Source organism: Azolla caroliniana, unplaced genomic scaffold, assembly GCF_043228905.1.
Source record: "Azolla caroliniana isolate FFs.n. ecotype wild unplaced genomic scaffold, voAzoCaro1.0.p SCAF_6, whole genome shotgun sequence".
Classification (NCBI taxonomy): domain Eukaryota; kingdom Viridiplantae; phylum Streptophyta; class Polypodiopsida; order Salviniales; family Salviniaceae; genus Azolla; species Azolla caroliniana.
Window position 1 is genome coordinate 22,167,946 of NW_028230441.1, and position 27,734 is coordinate 22,195,679.

At 36.6% G+C, this 27,734-nt stretch overlaps 1 protein-coding gene across 7 annotated transcripts; it reads left to right on the plus strand.

Annotated features, from left to right (window-relative positions):
• Positions 1-212: 212 nt before the first annotated feature.
• Positions 213-27,577, plus strand: LOC147863356 (protein GAMETE EXPRESSED 2-like). 7 transcript variants are annotated; one of them, XM_087321257.1, is made up of 20 exons: positions 213-307; positions 1,293-1,709; positions 9,296-9,631; positions 9,755-10,081; positions 11,172-11,504; positions 12,467-12,624; positions 12,722-12,796; positions 12,898-13,261; positions 13,938-14,270; positions 15,534-15,854; positions 19,136-19,453; positions 19,535-19,659; positions 21,690-21,934; positions 22,900-23,136; positions 24,027-24,265; positions 24,747-24,979; positions 25,620-25,767; positions 25,939-26,117; positions 26,219-26,328; positions 27,298-27,577. In XM_087321257.1, exons 1-20 carry the CDS (start codon positions 229-231, stop codon positions 27,455-27,457), a joined length of 4,737 nt encoding a protein of 1,578 aa, XP_087177383.1. In that variant the 5' UTR covers positions 213-228; the 3' UTR covers positions 27,458-27,577. The 7 variants fall into 7 exon arrangements, with proteins under 7 accessions (XP_087177383.1, XP_087177382.1, XP_087177384.1 ...); XM_087321256.1 differs by having other exon boundaries at positions 12,467-12,796; positions 12,914-13,261; XM_087321258.1 differs by lacking the exon at positions 22,900-23,136 and having other exon boundaries at positions 12,467-12,796; positions 12,914-13,261.
• The last annotated feature ends 157 nt before the right edge of the window (positions 27,578-27,734 follow it).

A 27,734-nucleotide genomic window follows, 5' to 3' on the forward strand; every position in this document is an offset into this window, starting at 1 on the left:
TCTGGAAACCAGACAAAACATAGGGGCATTTAGGGAAATAATGAAAATATAGGGGCATTTAGGGAAGTAATCAAAAGACAGGGGCATTTGGGGAAATAATGAAACATATAGGGGTATTCTGGGAAATAAAGAAAAACGACGCAGAAGTAGTTAGCTCTCATTATCTGTCTGTTCTCTGTCACAGCGCGAGCTCCTCCTGCGGCCTGCCTTCTCTTCTCTTCGATCGCGATGGCCTGTTCGCGTGCACCCCTTCCTCCTCACGCTCTCCTCGTTTTCCTTCTCGCCATGCCGCTATATTGGCATCTCGGTCAGAATCTCTCTTCCTCTCTCGTGAATGCCTCTCTGTCTAATAATTTCATGGAAATTATTACCATTAGTCGTTGTTTTTCTCGAGAAAATCTCATCCATAGTTCTCGTTAAATCGCTTTTTCTTTCCAAGAATTAGCTGAGAATAACAGATCACTCAAACGGTGAAAATTAAACAGTTTTTTGTGAGACATCACCATTAAAGAAAGGAAGATACCCATTTACACATGTACACGCATACGTACGCTTAAACATACATACATGCGTACACAAATACGTGCATAACATGCATTCATCCATCAAGACATGCATACACTCATGCATGCATAGCATATATACGTAACATATATCCATCCATCCATCCATATATTTATATCTTCTCTTTACAATTTTCACAAACGGAGCAAATTTGTCAGGTGGAACCATATAAGTTCTGTAGAAAATTCCTATAAGTTTGTGATGCTTTTTTCGAAATTCCTAGAATTTCACGCATGGAAAGGAAACTGAACACTGCCTCAGGGTTTCCGATGAAGAATGAATAATGTGGAAAAATAAATGGGACACTATTTGTAATCAATAATGAAGATGATATGTGTAGTCAATGATGATGATAAAACTGGTTTCAGGAGTTACGTTGATGGAGTAATCCTTTTAGTTGACTCACATCGAAGGTCTACATGTACACCAGCTTATCTATGACTATTATATATTATTAACCTTCCTCGTTCACACCTAAGAAGTTGGATAAGCAAGTAAGGCCAATGTCTAGAGAATAGAGTGATGTGCCATGAGTCATGACATAGTCTATGGAGAAATTTTAGAATATCTCCCTTCCCTTATGTGAGACTTGACAATGTAGTATATGAGAACAGTTTGTGTACAGTAAACTTTCAAGAACATTTTATTGCATAAAAGTTGATTTGGGGAAATAATGCTCCACACTTTGATAATCAGTGGTTTTATGGCCATGTGCTAATGATATACAGCTCAAACTGCAAACATAAGCCCCAGATGTACAAGGAGCAGCCTCTCAAAAACATCTGTAAATAAAATTTATGAAGGAATTCAATTCAATTTTTCTATTGAAGCCTTCAAATATGGATGTGAAACATCACCCTGCATTGGAGCATTAGAATGTAGCCTAAGCTGTGGACAATGTGCACATTACTCTGGAGCTCCTTCCTTGAGTTTCAATGTCGTTAATAAGTTAACTGGATCAGTTTTACCAAATGTAACATGCCAAGTAGGAAGTGCTAGTACAGGGATGTACCCAATTTCTTGTCGTGTTACAAACTCTATGGCAAGCAATAGTACACTATACAGAATGGATATATTGTCAGTTGAAAATCCAGCAGTTCCGGACCGACTAGGAGAAACACCTGCGACAATGGTTTTGCTTCCAGGTATAATGAGTGTGGTTTCAAAAGGAATCCAAGATTGCCTTACTTCCATTAATCTTAATATATGAATGTTTCAACAAAGCTGTAAACATCCGTCATAAGGCTGTACTTCATTAAAAGTGTACTATGGATCTATATTCTTCTATGAGAATTTGGAGAGTATGAAAGAATTTTGCTCACATTTTCTGTAGGAAATTAATGCTGGACAATGGTTTTCTTGAACTCCAGTAAATGTGTATTGTGATAAGTAGATATACAGGTGGTATGCTTTCTGATGAACCTTGATATTGACATAAATCTTGGGTTTAATCTGGAGCATTTTTCAGTCATGTAGGGCTTATGTGAATTTATAGGATTAACTGATGGGGTTTCCATCAGCTGTCTCTATTTTGTAGTTTCAAAGGAGCTGTAAAAAGTTGGATATAGTAGATTTGTCAAAGTACTTGTTTCTTGAAACACTAGCAGGAAACAAATGGCCAAAAATGTAGTTTTCCTGAGAACACATAAATGACAACAGATCACGACAATATCAATGTAGGCTTCAAGTTAGTTTGGAAGAACCTTGAAGCTCATGTTAAAGAACTGTAACTTGAAAGTTCAGCTGAAGATACAAGGCTTAAAGGACGAAAGTTGGGAGATGCTGGTGTAGATTGGTTCAAGCTGGAAATTTGGGAGAAAGCAACTTGGTATGGAAACCATAAACTGCCATGGTCTTAGAAAAGCTTAAGTGCAATTGGGAGCTATATACAAAAAGAGATCAACATAATGGGGAGTCTATAGTATGGAAAGTATTACGAATCAAAATGAATATTTTGATTAAGGAAAAAATGGATCAAGGTGCTTAACCACACTGACTAATCCCAAGTGAAGGACAAGAGATGAACATAAAATACAATTCGTGTCCCATACCACCAACTATTACCTTATGTTATACTGTCGATGTTGAGATGAACAGATCCAAATGAAGAGAGCATTTCTCACCAATAGAGTCTCAACAACGTCTCAAGCTGCCGTAATGAAGGGGTAGCGAGTTCCATTTATATATCCCAATACCTTAGGTTTCCAGACCAACAGACCACTACGTGTTCCCATGTGTCATAGGTCCTTATGGTTTTGTCCTAAGTCCTAGGATAACTGGTTTCTCACTTACACATCCCTGAAACCATTAAAATTAGCATTATGTTATGCCTATATCAGAAATGCTGAAATGTCAAGTAAATAATCAATTATGATAATAGTTCAAACACATGGGAATTTGCGAACGTAGTTTCTCCAAATATTGATAAGTGCCTATATCGGGTTTCATTTTTATTTTATTGAGGGCCATATTGCATGACATTACAATCCACTACCATGGTTTCTTATATAGAATTCATCTCTACCACCTTCCTTCACTTCTTTGGCGATTGTATGTCTTTGTATTATTCAGCATTTCCTCAGAATAGGCTACAGGCAAAAAATGAGCAACAAAGACTTGTTTTTTAAGAGAAAAGACCCAACAAGGGTAGCCAACAATGAAAACGTAGTTAAACACTAGAGGAAAAAGTGGTAATCTAGAAAAGTGCTCATCTCATCAAGATGATTATCAGATGTAATATATCAAAGTGATGAGAAGAATCCCCACGTTTTAGAACTGATGTTGTGGGATTGATAGATTGTGAAATAAAACTATATTAACAACTTTTAAGAGACCAAAATTGCGTATAAGACTAGAAAAAAGATTTGTAAAGAATCTAACTCTCGTAGAGTTGGAGTACATATGTGGAAGCGTAGTGTGTGTGTGAGAGTGGGTGTGTTTGCAAGAGAAGGAATCAGAGAAAATAACCAGAAATAATAAAATACACAGTCGGGGGATGATAGCTTCTTCGCTGAAGAAAGAAAGAAAGAAAGAAATATTAACATCTTTTAAGAGGCCAAAATGGCCTATAAGACCAAATAAGAGATTACATCGACTATATTAATCGACTAAAGATCATCAACTAAACCCAATGGGCCAAGGGGATTTTATATAAAAGTCCTCCAGAAACTGCCACATTAAATGTGGTTGGTGGAATCTAATCAAGATATCCGCTTGAGTACGATTCTATCATAAGAATATATGATATTCTTTGACCACATTTACACTTGACAACTAACTAGATATCACAATCAAGTTCTTCGTGTAACTAGATAGTTCACACGGGTTATAGTAAAGTGTGCTCACTGCATTTTTTCATACATCGTGCTTTTCTTCATAAGCACATGTTCACCCGTTGAGCTTGATTCTCAACAAGATTGCATAACATTACCTTAGACCGAACCTTCTGACATTGAAGAAATGTCCTATATGAGCCTCTCCAAGATGAAGAGATCTTTGAAATGATAGAAGCACCTTTGATGCTGAGTGATAAAGGCCTATATTGTTGATGACAATTATGGTGGGCCTGTGGTTGAGATGGTCTTGTCTATGTGCATGGCACATTGCTATTGCCCGATCTATTTGCATCCCTTTCGATAACACATAATAGGTCGGAGCTTGTGTATTTGTTATTCTGATTACACCCGAGTATGGCAGAATTGGCAGATCCATTCTTCCATAGATTTGTGTTCACATCTTCCTATCTCAAATTCTAACCGATGTGAAAAACAATTTGAGCTGCCTATCAGAGTAATGGAGAAGAAAAAGTATATATGGATCCTTGAAGAAAAAAGTAAAAGAGCATGGAGTCTGTTTAATGACAGGCAAACTAACAGACATCTGATCTCGAATTGCCAAATATGATCTCTTTTTCTTCGTGTGAAGGCGTTGGAAGCATGCCATTATACTCCACAACTATACAAATAAAGTATCTTGCAAATAAATTGGTGTTTAGCATGCCCAATCTTGTTCTTAGCCTATTTGTCCTTTTGTCATCCATCCATCACATCCTTCACCTTAAAGCATAGATATATGTGATCTACTGTCAAGCCAAAAGGTCTACTAGAGATAGTGAAATCTGTTATCTCGGGTAGAAGGGATGGAGATCCCTTAATGTAATTGGTTGTTCTTGCATGTCCCTCAGGGTTCCATTAATCTTAAAAGCATTAGATCTTGGCCATTATGACAACCATTGTATATCATGAATCCATGTGCATTAGCATGGGCTAGAAAGTGTTTGTCATACTCTGTTGCACTGCATAAGAGTATGTTTGCATATTCATCCCAATCCTCAGGTGGTTAGTTGTATGCTAGATTGCATGCCATCAAACATTTTCCATGATTGTTTACTTTCTTCTCAAACATCTATCCTATGCGCTGCATAGTGTGATAGGGCAGCTGCGAACTTCATTACATCAGTTAGAGATTGAGGTAGGCAGATATACACAAATACTTCTAGAAGAAAGAATTTGCCAATTATGTCATGCAAGAGTGGAACCTGAAGATCTCTATGTTTGTTACTCTAGTTTTTTATGAAATCAGAGGGAGATACCATTGCCTCTTTAAACAAGGCTTTGGTCCACTACGCAATGTAATGGAATATGAGGACCAACGATGCCTAGGACTTTTCTTGCTAGAGCTCAAGAGACATCGGGAAAAGTTGTTGAAGAATACAACCACACAAGCTCATCCACAAAGAACAATCACAACTTTCTTTAGCCCCATCACTCCTACTAATGCTACAAGTCAATCATGGGATACACAAATGGGCTCAAGTCTAGGACATACCAAAGGGGTTACTATTGATCGGGCAAATTTGCCGTGCACATAGGCCCCGGCCCCATGGACCACGACCTCGACACCCTTGTCATCGACAGATAAAAACCATTATCTCTTGCCATCGTAGTTGCTTCCCTCGCTTTGGAGACATTTCCATTCTGGATCGAACTATGTTATAGATCTTTCGAAGACAAAAGCTACAATATACCTAACTTGAGAATCTCACATGTGCCAAAAACCAGATTCCCTCGTTTCTTTTCTTTTCATCTTATTTACTTTTATATTTATTGTGTAATATTTATTTTATTTTGATTTGTTCCCAAAGACGAGACAACACTTAAGATGTAATCTCTTATTTGGATTTATAGGCCATTTTGGCCTCTTAAAAGACGTTAATATATCTTTCTTTCTTTCGAAGGAACAACCAGTAGATCTGCATTAATCTCTTCTTCTTCTTGTGAAGGCATTGGGGATTATTCTTGCTTATTTATGTGTATGAATTCCCCAACTTACTTTTCATTTATAACACCTCTTTTTATTATGACATTTTTCATCTTCCCAACTAGTTTGTGGCTCTATCATGCATGGATGCCTTGCCGATTGTGGTGTTAGGAAAAACATTTGTAGCAGCATAATGAAATTGCTCTAATTGTGTGACTTCCTCTAGAGATAGTGAAATCATTATCTTTGGTTGAAGGGATACAGATCTCATCAAGTAATCAACCGTGCTTGCACCTCCCTTGGGCTCATTGCTGCATATATTGCAGCATTTTGTTACTTTGTTTCTATCTTGAGCTCATTGCTGTAGGCCAACTTCCCATGCCACAAATTCTCCAAACATGGTCTTGCTTATGGCAAACAAAGTTGTTCATTCTTAGTACTTACATTGAAGTCCCCTAATACTATTATATCCCCCATAATAGAAAATCTTATGATATCATACAATGGCATCTCCACCCAGATTATATCATGGGGCACTGATGCTTTGCTCCTTGCTTGTGGGCAATCATTGAAACTAAACATCTCCATGTCCATGTGCCCTATGAAGGACCAGTCCCCAAATTTCTACTTTATAGAGTTGGTTCTACAAGTTTATCAAACAACCACAATTTAGTTCGTGGTTCTTTGAACTGGATATGTGCACATTGTCTCTCAAGGTCATCAAGGGCTGCATATTGACAAGAAAGTTGAGCGCAGCCAGATTTCTGTGGGGAGAACCGAGTCCCTATGAATATTGCTCCTAGAGATGTGTAGGACCATCTTAGAATTCAGGTTTGAATCTTTCATTACCCGTGCTGAGGCTTAGTCCCCAAATTTTTACTCTGTAGAGGAGTTGGTGCTATAAGTGTATCGAACAATCACAGTTCGATTTTGTGGTTCTTGGAACTGGATACATGTGTACTGCCTCTCAAGGTCATGAAGGGATGCATATTCACAAGAAGTCGAGTACAGAATTAGAATTAGAATTTTTATCGTCCATAAAGAGGCCAGTTTTGACTTATGGGACATGAGTATAAATGTGTTCTTGGTATGTGTCTCCTTCCTAAGAAGTTGTATTCATACATTGAAGCACAAAGTCTCTATGCGTGAATAAAGCATACACATATGAGCTCAACCTTCTAGGTGGTGTCTTTAAGTATGGGACTTAAGTTATCACTCCCTCTTAGTATGTTAGCATATCGTGAACTAATTGCACTATATGTCGAGCATGTGAAGAGCAAGCGACATTCATCGTCTACCATGCCTTCATTGCATACTTTACATGTCTTCAAATTCGTTACATTTTGATACCATGATGCAACTTCAATACCTAACTTGTGAGATCGAGTGCGAAGTAGTGTAAGGGCTCTACGAGCATTACTACTCATATTGGTAATGAGATAAGGTTGGATACAGTCAATAGGCATTCTTGCTTTATATTGAGACCAACATTCAGGGTTGACATTTGCAATGTAGTATTCTAGCTTTGTCCTCTTTGCATCTTCCCACTTCATCCTTAATGATTCCACCAAGAGCATAACTTGGTTGACATTTCTATGGGAACACCTATTTCCAAGAGCATAACCTAGTAAGAGGTAGTGCATTTAACTCCTAATTGCCTCCTTAAAAACATCTTTTGAATTTTCTCAATCTCATTCCATGCATTAAGAGAGATGGTGCCACCCCATACATCTACTCCATAAAGCAATACTTGAGCTACCATGGCATTGATCAACATTAGTTTTACTTCCCATCCACAAGTATAACTTTGGTTGCATTGGTTCTCCAAAAGGTAATACGATTTCCAACCTGCTTGGAGCCTAGAATCAAAGCATGCACTCCATTTATTTGTGGCGGGTACATCAATACCAAGATATTTAAAGCTTCGAACAAATTGTATATGTTCACCTCTATATGTGAGCATAGGGTAATGATGAGGTTGGATGGTTTGTACTACCATCATTTTTGTTTTCTCCACATTCACTGCTAGTCCACTACTATGGCAAAATTCTTCTATTACCCCAAGTAAATGTTGTATACTATCAACATCATATGAGAAGAGTGCCACATCATCTGCATATAGAAGCAATAAGATAACATGTTGCATCAATTTGGGGGCATTCAATCCTTCTTCTCTTGCAACCTTATTCACCACTTCTTCTAATTTATCAATACGTAAGCTAAAGAGTGTAGGTGATAGTGGACATCCTTGCTTAACCCCCTTGTTACTTAAAAAGTGCTTTGAGAATCCACTATCCATTTTTAGTTGGTATTTAACTTGTTCATATAGGCGTGCAACAACAACTTGGTACTTTAATGGCATGTCAATCTCTACCATTCTATTCCAAAGCTCACTTCATGGTACGGTATCAGAAGCTTTCTTGAAATCTACAAAACAACAATAAAATGTTTTTCTTTGTAGTCGACTCTCTTCCATGATTACTCTCAATGTGACCAAATGATCCACAAAAAGATTTACATGGGGAGAATTGAGGCCCTATGAATATTACTTGATAGATATGAGTAGGATTGTGTGTAGAACTCTGTTTTAAATTTCATTATGTATGCTTCAGTGGTGTTAAAAAAATCATCACTTTGGTTTTATTGGTGTGAACCAACAAATTTTTATCTTTACAAAATGACTTCAAAATGTTACCTCCATAGAGTTGGAGATCAACACAATGTCATCGACATATGGTAGTGTTGGTCTGGCTGCTAAGCATGCTCCTGAACTACCCGATCTTTCTTATGTAATTGGATGTTTGCTTGTTTCAATCCTTAACTGATGTGAAAAGGTCTTGAGCTACTTTGTCATGCTACAGAGTGCATGAGATATATGTAGATCCATATAATAGGACAGATGATATGTCCATCTTCAGACAACTGGAAAAGGAGGGCAATATAGGGGGGCATCTTCATACCAAGAGCTGTTGTAAAGAGACGGATAATGATGACCTGGGTAAAAACATAATGAAAAGATAAAAGTGTAACTGCAGTTGCCAGGATTGATAGGCAAGTAGAAGCAAATAAAGAATAGACATGGTGTACGCACATATACTACACATTCTGTCAATTCTACGGTGTCTGTCAACTTCTATCAAGACCATTAAAATTTTAGCCAAGTACTGAGTCATCGACGATAGATTTGCCTTTCATATGCAGAAAAGATAGAGAATATTCATGGTCTAGTGAATATCCCTAAATCCAGTACTGAAGGTATAATCTGATTTCATGGCAAATATATAATCTGTTTATGATGCTGAAAAAATTGAAAAGTAAAAATTTAGCGCCATTGTTGATACAGTAATTCTATAGCTCAAAATATCTGGCATTTCTGATGAGTGAAGTTGGGGTTTCAGTTCTAGCAAACCTATGAAGAAAGGGGGCATAAATATATTCCAGTTTGATAGCATGCATATGTTTATGATGGTAGGTTCTGTCTCTCTAAATCACAGTGTTGGCAGTTGGATCAATGGAATTAATGTATTCAAAGCAACATCAAAAGCAAAACTGTATGTACATTTAAGGGATGCATATAACAACTGGATTTATGGAGCTTCTATTCAAAATCAGAAATTAATTGGCAAAGTCAAGAAAGAAACAGATACAGAAACTATTATATATCAAGCTTCCCTTTTTGCTGATGTAAAAGCGGGATACCAACTGTTTGAGTATAAGACAACCACACCAGGGAATTATCTTCTACATGTCGTGGATCCAGAAGGAGTTACACTTTTGAAATCTCCTTTTAAGTTTAACATTACTGCAGGTATATCAACTATTGTGCTTAATATATGTGGCTGATAATTGCTTATATTCCTAATATGTGAAGAAAGTAAATCTACTTTGAATAAATTTGAGTTGATCTAGTGTGTAATTGGTTTGTGAACAGGAGATATTTATGTAGTAAATTGTTTACTTGACTGGGATGAGGGAAATAACACTTTTAAGGCAGGGCAGGTGGCTTCACTCTTTATTTTAATCAAAGATGTCTACAACAATACTTTCAGTACAGAGAATGGCCGGTCTGATTTTTTTCAGTTTTCTGTAATTTCAAATAGTTCTGAAATTGCCAATCTTTCGGTGAGCTCAGAAAGTGATTCAGGACATGAAATTATTCAGTTTGTTCCATTTACAGCGGGGAGGCTGTTTTTGCAAGTTGGCAATGTGGATGACACACAAATAACAGGCTCACCATTTACACTTTATGTGGTGCCAGGTACATATATTCGTAGACATTACAATTACAATATATCTGACTTGTGAATCTTACATTTACCGATAACAAATTCTTTAGTCTCGTTTTATCTTATTTACTTTTTTTTTTTACTTAGTAACATTTATTTATTTTGATTTCTTGTTCTCAAAGACGTCTCAACACTTAAGATGTGATCTCCTGTTTGGTCTTATAGGCCATTTTGGCCTCTTAAAAGACGTTAATATATCTTTCTTTCTTTCTTTCTATATCTTAAAATACTTATATATATATATATATATATTTCTTTCTATATGACATTCCCGGGCAGTCCCCACACATATGTCTCATGCTCACGTTGTCGTGAAGATGCCCTGCAATGGTGTGAAATTCTTGTAAAAAGGGGCCAAGTGCGGGAGTGCAAACATGTGTGAACGTGGGGCAAAGGTGCCATAGGCACAGGTACCAAAATAAGGAAAAGTGAAGGGTGCATGAGGTGTACAAAAAGTAAGTGAGAAGAAATGCACATGTGCAAAAGGGTAGAGAGATGAGAAGCAAATGTGCATAAAGGAATGAAAAGGAGGAGGTGCACAAGTGTATAAAAGTTATGAGAGAGAGAGAGATTCACACACACACGTGTGAAAGTGAGAGAGGCACAAGGTTCCACACAATCAGTCATAAATAAGCCTTGATTTAAGGCCAATATTCCTCTCTTGAAAAGGAGAGCAATATTATGCCATTAAAGGTAAGGTGGCTCCCTTCTCGTTTCGATAGATAAAGGCCATTGTAGGTGCTTCCCTCGCTTCGGAGACCTCTCCATTCTGGATCAACCTATGCTCGAGATCTTTCGAAGACAAAAGTTATAATATATTTAACTTGAGAATCGCACATGTTCCCAAAACCACATTCTTTACTCTCTCTTTATCTTATTTACTTTTATATTTACTGAGTAATGTTTATTCTATTTTGGTTTATTGTTCTCAAAGACAAGACAACACTTACATTGTAATCTCTTGTTTGGTCTTATAGGCCATTTTGGCCTCTTAGAAGACATTAATATCTCTCTCTTTCTTTCTACTAATTTATTCCTATTTTTCTTGGCATTTGTTTACAGCGGCACTTTCAATTTCCTCTTGTACTGCTGAATGGGTAAATGGGAACTTATTTCTGGCAGGATCTTCTGCTTCTTTTAAAATCATACTGAGAGACAAATATAAAAATATGTTGAATTCTACCTTGAAGAATCAGAATACCACAGGATTCAGTATGATACTATACTCTATAGGATCTATACAACGGATGATTCCGACCAATTTTTCAGTCACATCTGGTTTGGGCTATGAGCTGGTACATTTTGTACCTTATATTGTTGGAAATTTCAAGATATGGATAGGGAAGGATAACATTGCGATTTCAAATTCAACCCTCAAATTCTCTGTAGTCTCAGGTAATATTGACTGCTCAATTCAACGAAATAAAATTCCATAATATTCTACCATCAGATAAGTATGTATTCAGATAACCTTATCAGCTAAGTTGATTGATTCCAAGAAATTTAATTAGAAATGATGTAAAAATCCCTTAGTTAAAGTCACAACTCACTGGTCATGACCCTTTGGTGAAGTGAGACTAAATGGTCATCTTCTTGCCCATGTTATTCTGCAGTATATCATTATTAACCAGATATGTTATAAGGGACAGTGTGTTTTTGAAAGTTTCACATTGATGGCAACAATTGTGCTCATTTCGTTTGAGCTATTGCTTATCATATAAGAGGGGAAATTAACCTTTTTTGGTAGTTTTCCATTGCCCATCATTTAGCACGTCTATTACAGGGAACCTTTTGCCTTAATATCCTATTGATTGGTAATATCAAGTATTACAACATACCAAGCAAGCCATTGTCTCATTCTCAGCTGCACATTCACAATATTGTGATTAAACTCAATTAGATTTATTTGAGAAGCAGACCTATGTTATTAGAGCTCAATACTCCCAAGCTATTAAATAATTTGATGTAGGCAATGGTTTATTTTGTACGGCTTCCATCAATAATGACAAAGACTTAGATACTCTAGTTATAGTATCTATATATATAATTTGTGTACAATCATCATACCTAGGTTGCTTGGCAATATCAATGGTTTTTGGTAAATTTAATATATATGCAAAGCCCTGTTTTCAAAACAAAAAAACTTCTTCATTACAAAACAATTTGTGAGTTTGAACCTGAATTGTAAATTTTATTGATAAAAAAATGTCTCTCAAGTCTGGGTGTTTGATGAATTCCACTGTCAGTTGCTTCCCTGCTACATATTTTCCAATTTAACTGCAAAGCCTATGAATAAAAAGGATATTTGGTTCATAAATAAAAAGATAATACATTTCTGTTTATGTTTATGATTCTAGCAACTGTTTCAATTGCACAATGTCGAGCTTCATGGCATAATGGTATCAACAAGTTCAGAGCAGGAAATGATGCTGCAATCAATATTTCTTTGCATGATGCCTATGGCAACAACATTCGAACTAAAATTAATGCCAGCACTTTGCAGTTCTCTCTGAGGGTAAATGGGAGGAAGGGAGAAAACATGTATATATCAAATATAGCTATACTCATGAATCATGGAAATATTTCAATCACCTTTATGCCTTGTTTGGTAGGGGTATTCTCTCTACAAGTTGAAAATAATGGTGAAGAAATTCAGAATTCTCCTCTCTCATTTACTGTGTATCCAGGTAAACTATAAACTTACCAATGAAGATAATATTTTATTATTCTATTTTATTTTTGAGAAGCATACACCTATTTAAGATTTAGAGGATCGCCTTATGTGCAGTTCTTTTGCGATTCAGGAAATATCTCTATCCATGCTTCTCTTGGTTCCTGGTATGGTGGAGTTAATCGTTCCAAACCAGATGAAGTCTTGAAACTCAACATTTTGATTAGAGACGTTTTTGGGAATCCTGTCCTTTCACCATCAAATAAAACTGTTTCAGATTTATTTATACCAAAACTTGTCAATGACCAAGGACAAGACACAGAGAATTTGACATTTAATATTGGTTTCACAAATGTACCTGGAAATATCGTTCTTTCATTTTCAACAAGGAAGACAGGGAAGCAATGGTTGCAGGTGGGACGACATGGAAATCAGAGTGAATTCCTTTTCAATGCACCCTTGTCTTTCTTTGTGGAGGATGGTAAATTGATCCATCTTTAAAGTTAGTACTTTATTTCCATTATTATATTTGCTAGAAATTTGATGTCTTTATGTTGGGCACGTGATGCAAAATAGGAATGGTTGCAGAAATCTTGGCTGTTTATTATTTGATGCATTGTGTTTTCAAAGCAAACACATGCCTTTAACTTTACACATGTTCCACGCATCTATGGATTTCTGTAAAGTTTTACCTTTGGTGCATGAAAAATCCAGATTCTTTGGTTTCAATCAACTATACATATTTGTGTGCCCTTAAATGTTAGATCTTACACAACTGTGTCCCCTAAGCTCTCTCTAGGCTCCCTCTGCAAGCTCCAGCTCTGTCCACTGGAACAGCGTATGCATACTGTTCAGCTTCAAAGTTTTGTCCTTATACAGATGTAGGTCTTACACATGGCCTATCCATTTTCATCAACGCCATAATAATAACCATCATTGCTTTTATATATCTATCATTGACACCCCTGAAGCCCATTTACGAGTGTCAAACTAATTTTTATTTCGAGCTATGTTTCCACTCACAGTTTTAGTTCTATTTTTTAATGTTAATTGGTGAAGAGTATTTCATATAGCAATGATTGCCAAGGTGTTTAAGAGGCCAATGTCTAAGCATCGTGATTATGCGATAATCTTGATAACATGCAGTATTACTACAGGTCCTCTATCATTTCAACATACATATGCCGAATGGAAATATCGAGTCAATATCTTTGCACCAAATAAAGGAGTAAAACTCTACATTTTTCAAAAGGATAAATGGGGGAATGCTGTGGGTGCCCTGGCTAATCTTCAAGTTATAATATACCGAGGAGACGAAACAATACCATCTCCTTATGCAGATATTTGGTTTCAAGCTGCAGAGGGTTCTGGTAAAGGAACTCAATTGATAACATTCACAACCACCGCTGCTGGAATATTTTCATTATACATAGAGGACGTATCAGGGAACAAAATTAGTGGGTGTCCATATAATTTCTCAGTGCTTGGAAGTAAAACTCTCCTTCCTTCACTGTTTTGATTATGTTTAAGAACATTTTACTTAATGCATGAGATGGAATGATTCTTGATATGGTTTACAAGCAAGAAATGCATAACTTCATAAGAAACATGGTATTAGAAGTTAGCTGACTCAGCAGAGTATGCACTCTATGTGCAGATTCCTATCCTGCAAACACATAAGTGAGAAGTATGCCACATTATTTGCTGACCTCTACTACATGATGGAGAAGGATTACCCATGTCTCTTAGACCAAGGTCCGCCCGAGTGTAAGAAACATAAGCAATCAACCTGTACATTAGCACATGGAATGCAGGGGCAATCACACATCACTGACTTCTTCCATGGTATACACTCCCGACGACAATGTGCCGTGGAATCACCATTGAGCAAGAAAAGGAATCCTGTGGTGACAGTAGAGATATCTAGTACCAGGAGACAGTGTACATGAGTCAAAAGAATCCTGTGTTGACAATGGAAATATCTTGTATCAGGATACAGTGCCATAAGTCAAAACAGAGCCATATCATTGCTTTTCATTATCACTTGAGGACACCTCTAAGAGGAATTCATGCACTTCATCTTTCCTCGCTCTACCACACCATCATCCAACGCCATGACCCATCACTACCACTCATCCTATATATAGTAGATATGTGCTTCATGCTTGTAATTCCATCCAATGAATTAATGTCAGTATCATGGATAACCAAAATAACCCATAGTTGTAATAATGGTTTGCCTCATTGGTTGATTTCAATATCTGGTAGGCATTAATATATCTTTCTTTCTCAGGGGAACCTAGTGAATAGCCATTCAATTGTCGCACTTGTGATGCACACATATTTACACATGATTATAGGCAGTGATTGCATCAATGGATCTGGAGTTCCATCATCTGCCACTGAGCACACTCTAATAGGTGGGAGATACTGATGTCATTCTACTAGATTCTTGAGAGACAATGCACGAATTTTTTAGATAATTTATGATACATATGTCCACATTCCTGGTGTTTACAATGAATAACATCATCACAATGTCTTATCTGTATTTTTCTTGTTATCAGACATTATATCAGATCTCATTGGATATAACTTCTTTGGTTTCATCTGCAATTTGGTTTTTCTAAGATGTTACTATGACATTTCATTTCTCTTACATGCACTTAATTAGTAAGTCCTGATCAATTTGGTCTCATAAAGGTATATTTACTGTGTAAACATAGCATATAATATTCTGATTTTTTTTACAGCGTATATGGTACAAGAAAACAAATCTCTTATATATGGATTAGGATTAAACCCTTCTGTTGTTGGTCAGTTGTCAACATTTTTTATACAACTCAAAGATATTGATGGGGAAAATGTGGAAGGATATAGTCGAACAGTCTCAGCAATCGTTGACCCAGAAAGTGAAAACGAGATGAAAGTCATTGGAACCAGAGTGTTAGATAAAGTTGGCCTTTATAAAATAAGTATTACACTCAATAGATCTGGAGAACATGATATGCTTTTGTTGTACTGCAATGTGCCATTAAATTCTTCAAGACAAATAAAAAAGGTTGTATATGCAGGTAGACTTTTAATGAGCATGTCTATGATTGTAATTTTTAACAAGTGTTTACTTCTGTAATTTGCAACCATGTATGCCCAATAGTGGCTTTAGTCCGTGGAAGTAGTTGAGGGGAAGTTTTTCAATGAAGTTTTCATCTGAAATTTTCAATGTAGATGACCATAGGCTATCAAGAAAAAGTCATGGATAAACTCAATCTGTCTGTAGACATCTCAAAAGAAGCATGTCCGTGAATAGTATAGATGCTTCCATCCAATATACCATAATAGAGATTGAGTGGGAACACCTTTGTTGTTCACACTATGGTCAGTCAATATGCAGAGGTAGAGATGCTTCTTTCCCATATACCTTAAAAGAGGTTGAGTGGGGACACCTTTGTTGTTCACACACTATGGTCAGTCAATATGCCTTGGTCTTTGAAGTATTACTAGATTTGCTTAAGAAAATCTCATCCAAATCAGAACAGTCTAGATTCCAGGTGGTTCCTCCGAACAGTCTTGTTCCATAAAATGTAACTGATGATATCAAGCACTTTATTACTCTCAGGTTCTAACTTGTACTTTGGATGTCTTTCTTGGCTGCAAAAATATCAATGCAGCGTAGACAGTTTATGTTGTGTCAAGGCTTTGTCGAACTTTTAATCTTTATGGTCATAGTTGCAGGATATTCCACTGGTATCTTGAACATTTTGCCTCCTGATGATTCAGATGATCATCATAAATACAGTCCCGGACAATATCCACCATCCACCTTGTGATATATATGAAACAGCTGGTATGTGCATACTTAATAGGCAGTAATTCTGTCTACTGTAGAATTACTGATGAGACAAGGATATCATACCAAGATGTCATGATTTAATTATCCCAGTCAGTTAACCCTCTGACTGATGCGTAGTGACATCGATTACCCTCCAATGCAAATCATCTTCACCGTCATAGCCACTTTCTAATTGATTTGAGATTAACTATTATCAGTCAGATGATCGTCAGCAAAATAGTGTTCTGTACAATATCCAGTATCCACCTTGTGACGTATCTGGGACAGCTGTTACGCACACACATGATAGTAAGTGATTCTGTCTATGTGTCAAGGATACTGTGCCAATATGTCATGATTTACTTATGCACTAACCATCAAAGTAACACATTGATATTGATTAACCATTCAATGGAGAAGCACTTGTGATGGCGAGAGATAAGGTGTTTATCTGTCAATGGTGAGAGATCATGGTTCATGAGGGCGAGGCCTATGTGCACGGCAAATTGCAATTGTCCAATCTATTAAAACCTCTTTTCCTGGTCCTGGTTGGGAGCCCATTCGTGTAGCCCTTGATTGACTTATAGCATGAGGAGTGATGGTCCATAAGAAAGTTGTGATTATTCTTTGTTGATGAGCTTGTGTGGCTATATTATATTGTCCTTCAACAACTTCTCCCTATGTCTCTTGAGTTCTAGCAAAAAAATCCCCAAGCATGGTTGGTCCTCATGTTCCATTACCTTGTGTAGGTGGCCAAAGCCTTGGTTAAAGAGAGTATCTCTCATTTCATAAAAAACACTACAGTGACAAACATTGTGTCCTCAGATTCCTGATGACACAATTGGCAAATTCTTTCTTCGAGAGGTATTCGTGCATATCTGCCCATCTCAATCTCTAATGGATGTGAAGAAGTTTGCAGCTGCTCTATCACACTGCGCAGTGCACAGGTTAGATGTATGTCCATATAAGAGAGCCTGATGAATAATCCATCCACCGATGTGTGTAAAAGTGTCTTATAATGGACCATCTTCTTGCCAAAGGGATATTTTGGGGTTAATACTTGTTATCTTGTTTTCAAAGTTAATAATATCAGTTTGGATTACTCTATCCTTTTCCACTTTGATCATGTTTAGATGAGGACAATCCAAGCTATATTGGAATGGTGTTATTGCATTTATGCTTCTGCCATGTGGCTCGAACCATTGGTTGGTTTGAGCATACCAACAATGAATATCTCCATGTTCAGCAAGTTGTTTTTTATGACGTAGTGCCAAGCTTGAGTACCTTCGTTTAAAGAGCTCCCAAAGCCATTGGATACAGCTCGCTGATCTGAATAATGCCTCGATGATTATAAGGGCTGCTCCCATCTCTTTCCAGATTATATAATGTGGCACCAATGCTTTGCTCCTTATCATGCAGGCAATCATTGAGACTAAAGGTCGCTCTAAATCTTTCAAGTTATTTGTTTTGGTAAGACTCTGTCCCCATGTTTCTACTCCATAGAGAAGAGTTGTTGTCACAAGTGTATCAAAATAGCCATATTTTAGTTCGCGGCTCTTGGAACTGAAAATCTGCAGATTGTCTTTCAAGAGCACCAAGAGAAAGTCCGGCACAAGCAGCCTCCCTCAAGGAGAGAACCTAGGCCCTATGAAGGTTACTCCTAGGTATGTGTAGGAGTGTGTGTATGCAACCTTTTCCACGAGAAGAATTTTGGTTCTGATCTTATTACCCATGCTTGAGTGGTGTTAAACACTATCATTTTAGTTTTATTCATGTTTATTGACAAGTTGTTTTCTGTAGAAAGTACTTTTAATGTGTTTAGATGTCTTTTTAGTCCCTCCGGAGAGTCAAAGATCAGCACAATATCATATGCATATAGTAATATTTGTATGGCTGTACCCGCTAGGCATGCTCCTGAACCCCTGAATCTCTCTATGTAATGTGATATCTCATGACTGAAGAGAGTTAGTGATAGTCGGCATCCTTGTTTAACTTCGATTGTGCTAGCTACCATCTCCAACAAACCATTGGGAGAGCGCACTTTTCCTGATATGGATTCATTCAGTGCATAGATTCTCCATTGCATATCTATAGTGACACCAAGGGCTTCTAGATGTTGCAAAAACCGAGCATGCATCACAGTGTCGAAGGATTTTTGGAAAAGCAGCAATAAATCCTCTTGTTATGGGCTCTGCCTTCCTTGGTAAGGGATCGAAGGGTCAATTTGTGATCCAATGTTGTGAATGGAAGCAATTTCACTCTCCCCATATACTCAATTCTGAGTCTAGGATCAAGCCATATAGTATTGTCAAGTGATGCTCAATCATGATTATCCTATAATTGCTTATGTGGGAGAAGCTTGTAGGTCTATTATTAAAGAAACCAAATTCTTCATTTACATTACTCTTCTTTGTTGTGGTAATCCTGTGCATATAACTATTAAGTATATATTTCCCTATATTTCTTCATATTAGGCATATATCAGATCCTTTAACTTTTGCTTACATTATGGTTCTTTTTCAGGAAACGTCAGCATTGCAGATACTGTTGTTGCTGCTACAGATGGCCTAAAATACCATCCACTTATTTTAGTTCCCCTTCCTATTGTAATTCTGTTGAAAGATAAATATGGAAATCCTGTTCCAGGTCAAGCTAGCCTGCTCAGTATACAGTTCACAGGTCATAAAAGGTCGCCAGAATTTAGCTCCTTTCAAGAGATGGAAACGGGGAATTACACAATTAATTATCGAGCTTTTGAGATTGCACCTATGAATATATCTGTATATTATAGAGGGAACATAACGATACCTGGATTTCCATTCTATTGCTACACACATTCATGTAAGATGATGTCAATTAATATATAAGTTTTAGTTTCTCCCATCTGCATCATCTAAACAATTTGATATAGGAGTTTTGCAGCTGGCTGGTTTCCTCTTCCTAAGCCTGACATATCGTGGACATGGGAGAATACAACTGCAATCATTAATGTGTTGGATAATGATTACTTTCGACACAAACCAGGTGTTCTCCAAGGAGTGCAGAAGGTACATGAATATTGTGAATGTAGATCTTTCTTCTACTCTGTTGTAGCTCATGTAGATTGCTGTTTTTAGTTCTGTGCATTATAGTTGAACCATATAATATCTTTCTAATCGGGATGATTTTAATAGTGAATGACGTCGATGGGTCAGCCACTCAATAACTGTCCAAACCATGTCCATGATATGAAAAGTAGGGGAAGCTAGCAAAAACCTAGTTCTATTTTTTTGGCGAAGCATTATCTTCCATTATCCTTTGAATTCTATCATAGTATTATACATATACAAATAAGTTACTGATTAATAATGCAGATAGTTTCCAACCAAGTGGATCTAGGTCATGCTGGGGAAAATGTAACTTGATGATTATTAGGGAAGTCATGCAAAATGTTATTATGTAACCTTCTATTTGATTTGAACCAATGACTTTCAATGTAGTTAAGAAAAAAAGCAAGCATCTCTTAAAAGAGGCTAGCATGGCCTATGAAATTGAACGACAGATTGCATCTGAAAATGTTATCTGATGATTTGGAAAACAAACCAGAATACCTATATGAGCAAATTAAGAAAACTGTTTCTGGCTATTCGTGAAGCATTCAGCTAAGTGTGTATATGTAAGCTATCCATGCTCCTGTGGAAGAATCACAGATCTTCCAGTTAACTTAGAGAGTCATGAAGTTAGATGACTCCCAAAGTTTAGGCAAATCCTAACTTAGACTTAGGTGAGTCGTAGATTTGAAAGATGCCTCATTAAGACATGTTCTGATTTAGACAAATCCTCAACTTGGACAAATCCTAGCATTTAGACATATTCTGATTTAGAAGATTCGACCTTCTTGAACATAGACAACTCATTGATCCAACACTGCTCATGGTTGCACCGGTATAAGGAGTCTGGACATGAAACATGAGGATGGGTTCTTTGCAATTAGGGTTATATAGGGGGAGAAAGAAAGGGGAGTAGATCAACTATCCAACGGAAAGTTCTCACCTATAAAAATCCACAACTTTGAACTCAGGCTGGGTGCAAAGTATTTGGAGAGGCGCCATTGTCTACCTATAGCCAGAATTGCCATATGAGCGTAGGACCATTAGAGAGTTACACACCTCCGTTAGGAGAAGAAATGGGTAAAACCTTAGGAACGAAACATTTGGCCAACCCAGAGCTAGCCAAGATCAGGCAACCATAGTCACCCAAGGAATGCATACACGCAGCACAGACCAGGCTGTGATTCCCAAACTGAGATATATCCTGACTATGCCAAGCAATGCACTCATTTGCCTCCATGATGGTTCAGGAACTGCAGTGAATCCATTTTGGAAACTGCTCTAGTAGCAGATTTCAGGTTGATGCTTGGTGAGAAAGCCAGGAGATGGTTCAGAACTCTTTCCAAGGAAGTTTTGAATGACTTTAGTGTTAAAAAAGAAAAATATCTTAAAAAACGGCCTATTGGGGGGACCAAATGGAACCCTGTTGACTTATTGCTCTTGCTAAAACAAATGGCAACAAAGTCCTTAAGTGATCACACCATACATGACAAAACCTTCACCACTGATATGACTTAAACTTAATGGATCGGTTTATAGGGGTTTATCTGACCATATGCTCCTCAACGTCTTGTAACAGAACAATATAAATCATTTGCATTAGCGTGTGATCAGGCTATCTGTTTGGAAGATAGTTTCTCTGCCCTCCACACTCCTCTTGCCACACGTACAAATCCAGGACAAAAGTTATTCTCACCACCTCCTCTGCATACGAGGGAGAAGACCTGAGAACCCAACAAGAGCCAAACAGAATATTGCAATTGGCATCTAATTTATGAACAATCTATTTATGAAGAATGTTTATGGCATCTAATTTTGCAAGTTTATTTGATTTTGTTTTTTTGTCTATGGAGAATGCTTATGGCATCTAAGTTTTCTAGTAAAGAAAGGAATGTATCTCTTACAGAAGATATGTTGTACGAAATATCTATTTATGGAGAATGTTTATGACATCTAATTTTGCAAGTTTGTTTTTGTTTTCTTATCAGCAACCAACTAATGGTGTTGCATTTGTGAAAGGGCAATCCCTTGCATATGTTCCTCGAAAAGGATTTCTAGGGAATGACAGCTTCTTATACAAGGCGTATGATGCTTATATTGATCCTTCATTTCCTAATTATGTGCACACAACCATTGGCATTGTCACAATATTTGTAGTGAAGCACCCACCAGAAATCATCTCACGTCCAAAAACTTTGGAAGTTTGCCAAGAACAAAGTTTAAATATTGGAAGGTATAATTTTCTCAATCTAAGATTAGTCATCCTTATTAACTTCATGGACAAAGCGAAGTTCTGGTTTTCTTAAGTAGGGAATGTTTTGATAAAAAATTATTGAGTTTGATTATAGCTAACAGGATGAAGCTTGACCAATCAGCAATACATCATATAGGTAGGAAGCATTCTAGGTCTGAAGTTGAACATTAATTACCTAAGGCTTCAACTGTAGCCAACCAGATTGGCACCAACCATAACTCCAGACTTTCCTTGGTTTCATTGAGATATATAATCTGAAGCTCATTGTACTTATCACCCTCCCTATCACAGCCAGTCCTAGTAACTACCCTAATGATTGCTCTTGACTATCCATGCAGCTGAGCATAAAAATAAGGCACACTGAAATCAAAATCTCGTGCAACTTGTCTGAACACGAGGTGCTTACAAAAATACCTACCAGAGATTTGTGGCAAATTAGTGTTGTGCGCAGAAGAAGCTCACTCTAGCTCTATTTCTTAGCTGGTTGCGTTTTCTTTTTGAGATCATTTGAGCCAATACCAGTATGGCTTTCTTCACCAATGCCTATGGCAATGGCATCACAGTGTATATAACAGACACTTTGTGAAGATAAGTTCTATGGAAGTATAGTATTGAAGACCATGTCCTTCTCTTAGGGAGACGTCTGCAAGGTGTTCTGTGGAGAAACTAATGGGAAAGAATTATGTGAAGCCGTGATGACCAGGGAAAACAAGAAGTAATATGTCTCTTCAAATGATCAATAAAGTCCTATATGCTATTTGCAGATCACATGCATCATTCTATTAAAAATTTTAAGCCTACATTCCTATTTGATGAACTTCCACCGTTCTTCACGTAACCTTTCGGTTCTTGCATGATGTTTGCTTTTGATTGAGGATTTAGTGGATAAACATTAGCAGTTATTTCAGCCTGGAAATATCTCATATATCTTTGTTATGAACCAGGGGAGATAAAAAGTTCATGATCTACTATTCAAAAACATCAACTTCAGTTTCTTATGGACAAGTTTTTGCAAAGTATGGTCTTATTAGAACAATGGAGAATCTAGACCTCTCATGGAAACCATCAGATTCCTTATCGTATATACAAATTCATCATCCAATTTTGGATTCGAGGGATGTAGACCTGGAGGGCGTAGATGATACTATTAACTCAGCACTTCGCACACTGATCTATATCGGGTAACAGTCTTTTCCCATCGTTAAGTAGAAAAGTTTATATGCAAATAATGAGGACATGATTTATTTAATCATAGAACTGTTAGTTGATATTGTGTTGGTAGTATTTTTAAAAATTTTGGCAAAAAGAAAGAAAATGGGTAAGTTAAGCATCTCTAAACAACATCACGACCTATGAGGCCAAGTTATGATGTTAATGGTCACTGGTGTCCCATGAGTATGGATGAAGACTTGATTGTTGCTGCTGACTTTTATGCTTTGTCGTACTCACCTGGTTCTTGAAAAAGGCAATGACATCACAAATGTTACACAGTTGCATATATAAACCAACTCTGAAGAGACTATTATTTGCTTGTGCTTTAAGACCATTATTACCAATGGGCTTTAAGGCCATTGAGCTGGTAATACAGGCAACCATTTAAAATGCATTTTGTATTATTCATAAATCCACAAATAAGACAAGATTTAAATTTACATTGCATATTCAGTGAATACTATCCTCATAGCTCTTACTCGCTGTTGGGTCTGGTTTTACGTCTTAACTTAGTGAACACATCAAAAGATCATTCAGGATCAACTATCCCACTATTCCTTATTCATTATTGAAGCTTGTCCTATGTCATAACAGTGAACATGCACCATTCAGCATATCGTGGGAGATGTCTGGATATAGACAATTTGGTTGTGCAATATAAAGTCACATAGAAAACCATCTAGAGTTTGATTGACTCTGTCATTTGTATATCCAAACTGAAATGAGTTTCATTTTCCTTTTACCATAGTCAATATTTGTTTTTGAAATGAATTCGACATTATGATTTTCTTCATTGTTCTCCATCAGTTTATGATCTTTCTTGAAAGTTTTACATGCTTTAAAAGTGTCAATGTTCCAGTGCACCTGATTTCCATGGCCTTGATAAGATAATCTTGTCAATAAAAGATGAAGCTGGTATCGGTGATGAAGCATCTGCCATAGTGAAGGTCAACCGAGTCAATAGTCCTCCATATGTCTTATCATATCCTTACATTCTCGTTGATGAACAGACAGGGCAGTTTTTAGCAGGAATCGACTATGATGGCAAGGAGACGTATAATAAATCCTTGATTATAATCATGGACAATGATATCGAAGGTGAAGAATGGACATTTGTTGTATTGATGTAAATTAGAATTACATCTTAACAACATGAAAATACGTGATTCAATGCAAGTTTTGTTATTAAATGTATTTCAGTCTGACTCAGCCTTCAAAATCTTGGTAAAATGATCAAATTTTAATAACATTATACGGGAAACTTACTATGTACAGTGAAGACATTTATCACTTTGAGTTGGATAAATCGTATATTTAAGTATATTTAAGTCTAACCGTAAAAGATTAAACTTAACCAAAAATATGTTAATATCTCTTAAGAGGGCAAAATGGCCCATGACATGTAAACATCATGCTATTAATAACCATGTTTAGCAATGTGTTTAAGTTTAACAAAGGATATATTAACCTCTTAAGAGGATAAAGTGGCCCCTGACACTTGAAACATATGCTAAACATGGTTATTATACCAGATTTTGGCATGTTATGTCTCTACTCAACTGTACTCTCTTGTGAGCAGATGACGTAACTGGAGTTGAAGTCTTAGTTAAAGTTGGTATTGGTAGCTTGACGATAACATTACCTGAGAACAGCACACAAAATACGGAAGTTATGCAAGAAGAAAGTTATCATTGGAGTCCTCTACCTACTGCAATGATAGAGAATGGATTTTTCAGTGTCGAAGCAAGAAGTATAAAGTTTCGAGCAACCTTGAAAGAATGTAATGAAGCATTGACAACACTACAATATAATGTGAGTTTCTAGCTTGGATATATTGAAGAGAAGAATTAGAAAGTATTCAGAATCATGTAATAATGCTTATATAGCTTCTGTATTTTGTAAATGTAAAGAAGTAGATAATTAACTGTGGGTTAGTTAATATCTAATTTTGTAAATAGTTAACCACGTGTGTGATCAAGTAGCAGAAGTTAATGTGTATGTATGTGTAGGAGAGGATTTAGGTTTACACTTAATGAACAGTTAATGGGGGAGCAACTTAGAAGTCAACTTAAAAAATGACCTGAGCAACAACACTTTGTATTAATTAGCATCAAGTTACAAAAGAGCCCACAGTGCGGTATATATACATCTTGTGTGCAAGAGTGCATACATAGTGAGAGGGAGTATTCCCTAAGTACAAAATCCCATGTAAGGGTGTGAAGTCAACTTAGAAGTAGTGGGGGTATCTAGAGTAACTCCTATTTAAGACTTCGCTCTAACTACTAAGTTACATGACAAACTAAACGTTTACATATAGTTGACCTGGTTCAGCTTGACTATCTCAACAGTAAATAATTCAAGGGCTTCTGTATTCTATAAATAATTTAAAAGATTCTGTATTCAGTCAATAATTTAAGCAATCATGTGATTTCGTGCGGTGAACATTTTGTAGGGAATGTTTGATGATGTGTCATTCACAATTACAATTAATGACTTAGGGAATTATGGCATGGACAAGAATTGCTCTAGTAAAAATCCATATCCTCTATCAGTTGAAAAAGACCTTACATTGGTGTTCAGGTCTCCAAGATTATCACAAAGTGAGTTCTCATTATGGAATATATCGTAAATGTCATGAATTCATTGTGTTATTTGAATGTGTTAGCTCCAAATATGCTCATTTATTATAATCACAACATCTTCATTTATGGCCAAGATGAAATAGAAAATTTTGTGATAATATTCTATAATCTCCTATGAAAAATCTGCAGGCTACTGGAAAAAGACTATACTTCGTACAAAAGTAGTGATAATTTTTTCAGGGATCGTGACATTTTCTTTTATGGGAGTGATGATATTCCTGTTATGTTCCTTAACTACTCATGGAAAAAAATCCGTGCAAAAAATTAAAGCTTACCTGATAGAGGAGAGTGAGATGGACAGTTCATGTGTGAGTTCTTGTTCTATGCTATATATTGTTGTCATCATGGATAGTTTGTGTATGAGTATTAAAAAGTAGTGTTTCTCTAACAGTACTTGATTTTGATGTAGGTTTATAATCCCATGTGGATCCCTTCGGCACCATCTAGTCCCAAGCAAGATTTTTCAATCACTTCTAATCCTCATCATGTCCAACTACAGAAACATATATTAAATGAAGGGTGAGTTAGTATTGAACATCTTATTTGTCATGCTTTCTTAATCTTGTACAGCATATGATTTAAATCTGTCACGCTCTTGTGAGCAAGATACAAGCATCTTTTTGTGCAAATAATTCACATGATAGAAGTAATTATTTCTTTCTTTATGATCTAAATTTGATTGGAAAGTGGGATATGCATGTCTCTTGTTGGAAGTGCGTGGGAACCGAAAACTCTTTTTTGATGGACTGCGAAGACTACCAAAGATTTATTGGTTTAAGATAAATAAAAGGGCCAAGTGAAATTTTAGTCCAAGCCAAAAGTCCGACCTATTTCTGGCATCCTATGGATATAACCTGACCTATTTACTGTGGTAATTACTGATCCACTGGTATTCCACTTTCCTTTAGACTATACAATTGAATGTCCTTGATGGTGCCATGATCATCAAGGAATAATATTTGGCATCAAGTCAATTTATTATCTATTTTACAGCAAACTCGACCAATCAGGCATCAGAACTGAGCTGTAGGTTTTACAATGCCATCAATGGAGGGAAAGGATCCAAATTTCCATTTCTGGCCCAAACTTGCACTTCATTTAGACATTATGAATCATATTTCATCAATGGATTATGAATGCTGTTATAGCCTTGATCGTTTGTTGCAGAGTGGCAGAAAATGTTTCCCTACAGCTGGAAAGATTGTTTTGCTAAAATGTTTAAAAGTGTTGATTTTATTAATAAAGCACTTTAAAAGTTGGGCTGCAAGACGGTTTTCAAATTTTTGTGCCAAAACCCAATCAGACCAAAAGTTTAAGCTTTTCTTCTGTGCAAAAACCATTCTATATTATGTATGAATCTTTAAATTAGCTGAGCCATCAGGAATTATGATCATCCTATTTTACATCCCTTCATTGGTTGATTAGTTGATTGTGTGGACATATGATACTTTGTATATTTTTTTCTACTCAAAATCTTTTTCTGTGTAGATTATCTCAAGCAAGTGAACAGATGAAGACACTGCTTGCATCTCAAATAAAAAAGAACTTGACTTCTATCAAGAGCATTAAAGGTTTGTCATTCAAAGCAAGAAACAGAAAGGCCAAGGAATTGCAACCCCCTTTTTTCAAGGATCTTCAAGAAACATGATTACTGACGAGATATTTTCAAGAGTATCAGGAAATCCCAAATTTGGGATACCATCAAGAGCACCAGATGATCATTGCATAGGCAAAGTAGGTCAGAAAAAAGGAAGATTAGGTGCAATTTGAAAACTGTCCAATGTGCACATTCCCTCTTCTAACTGCAGAATGAGAGCTCGGTTTCTCAACTTTTACTTCAGATAAGCCGAAAGATAATATCCATCCGTTGAGACGGCTGGTTGACAAAATCATAAATTGAAATATAAAAGATTGCAGATCCATCA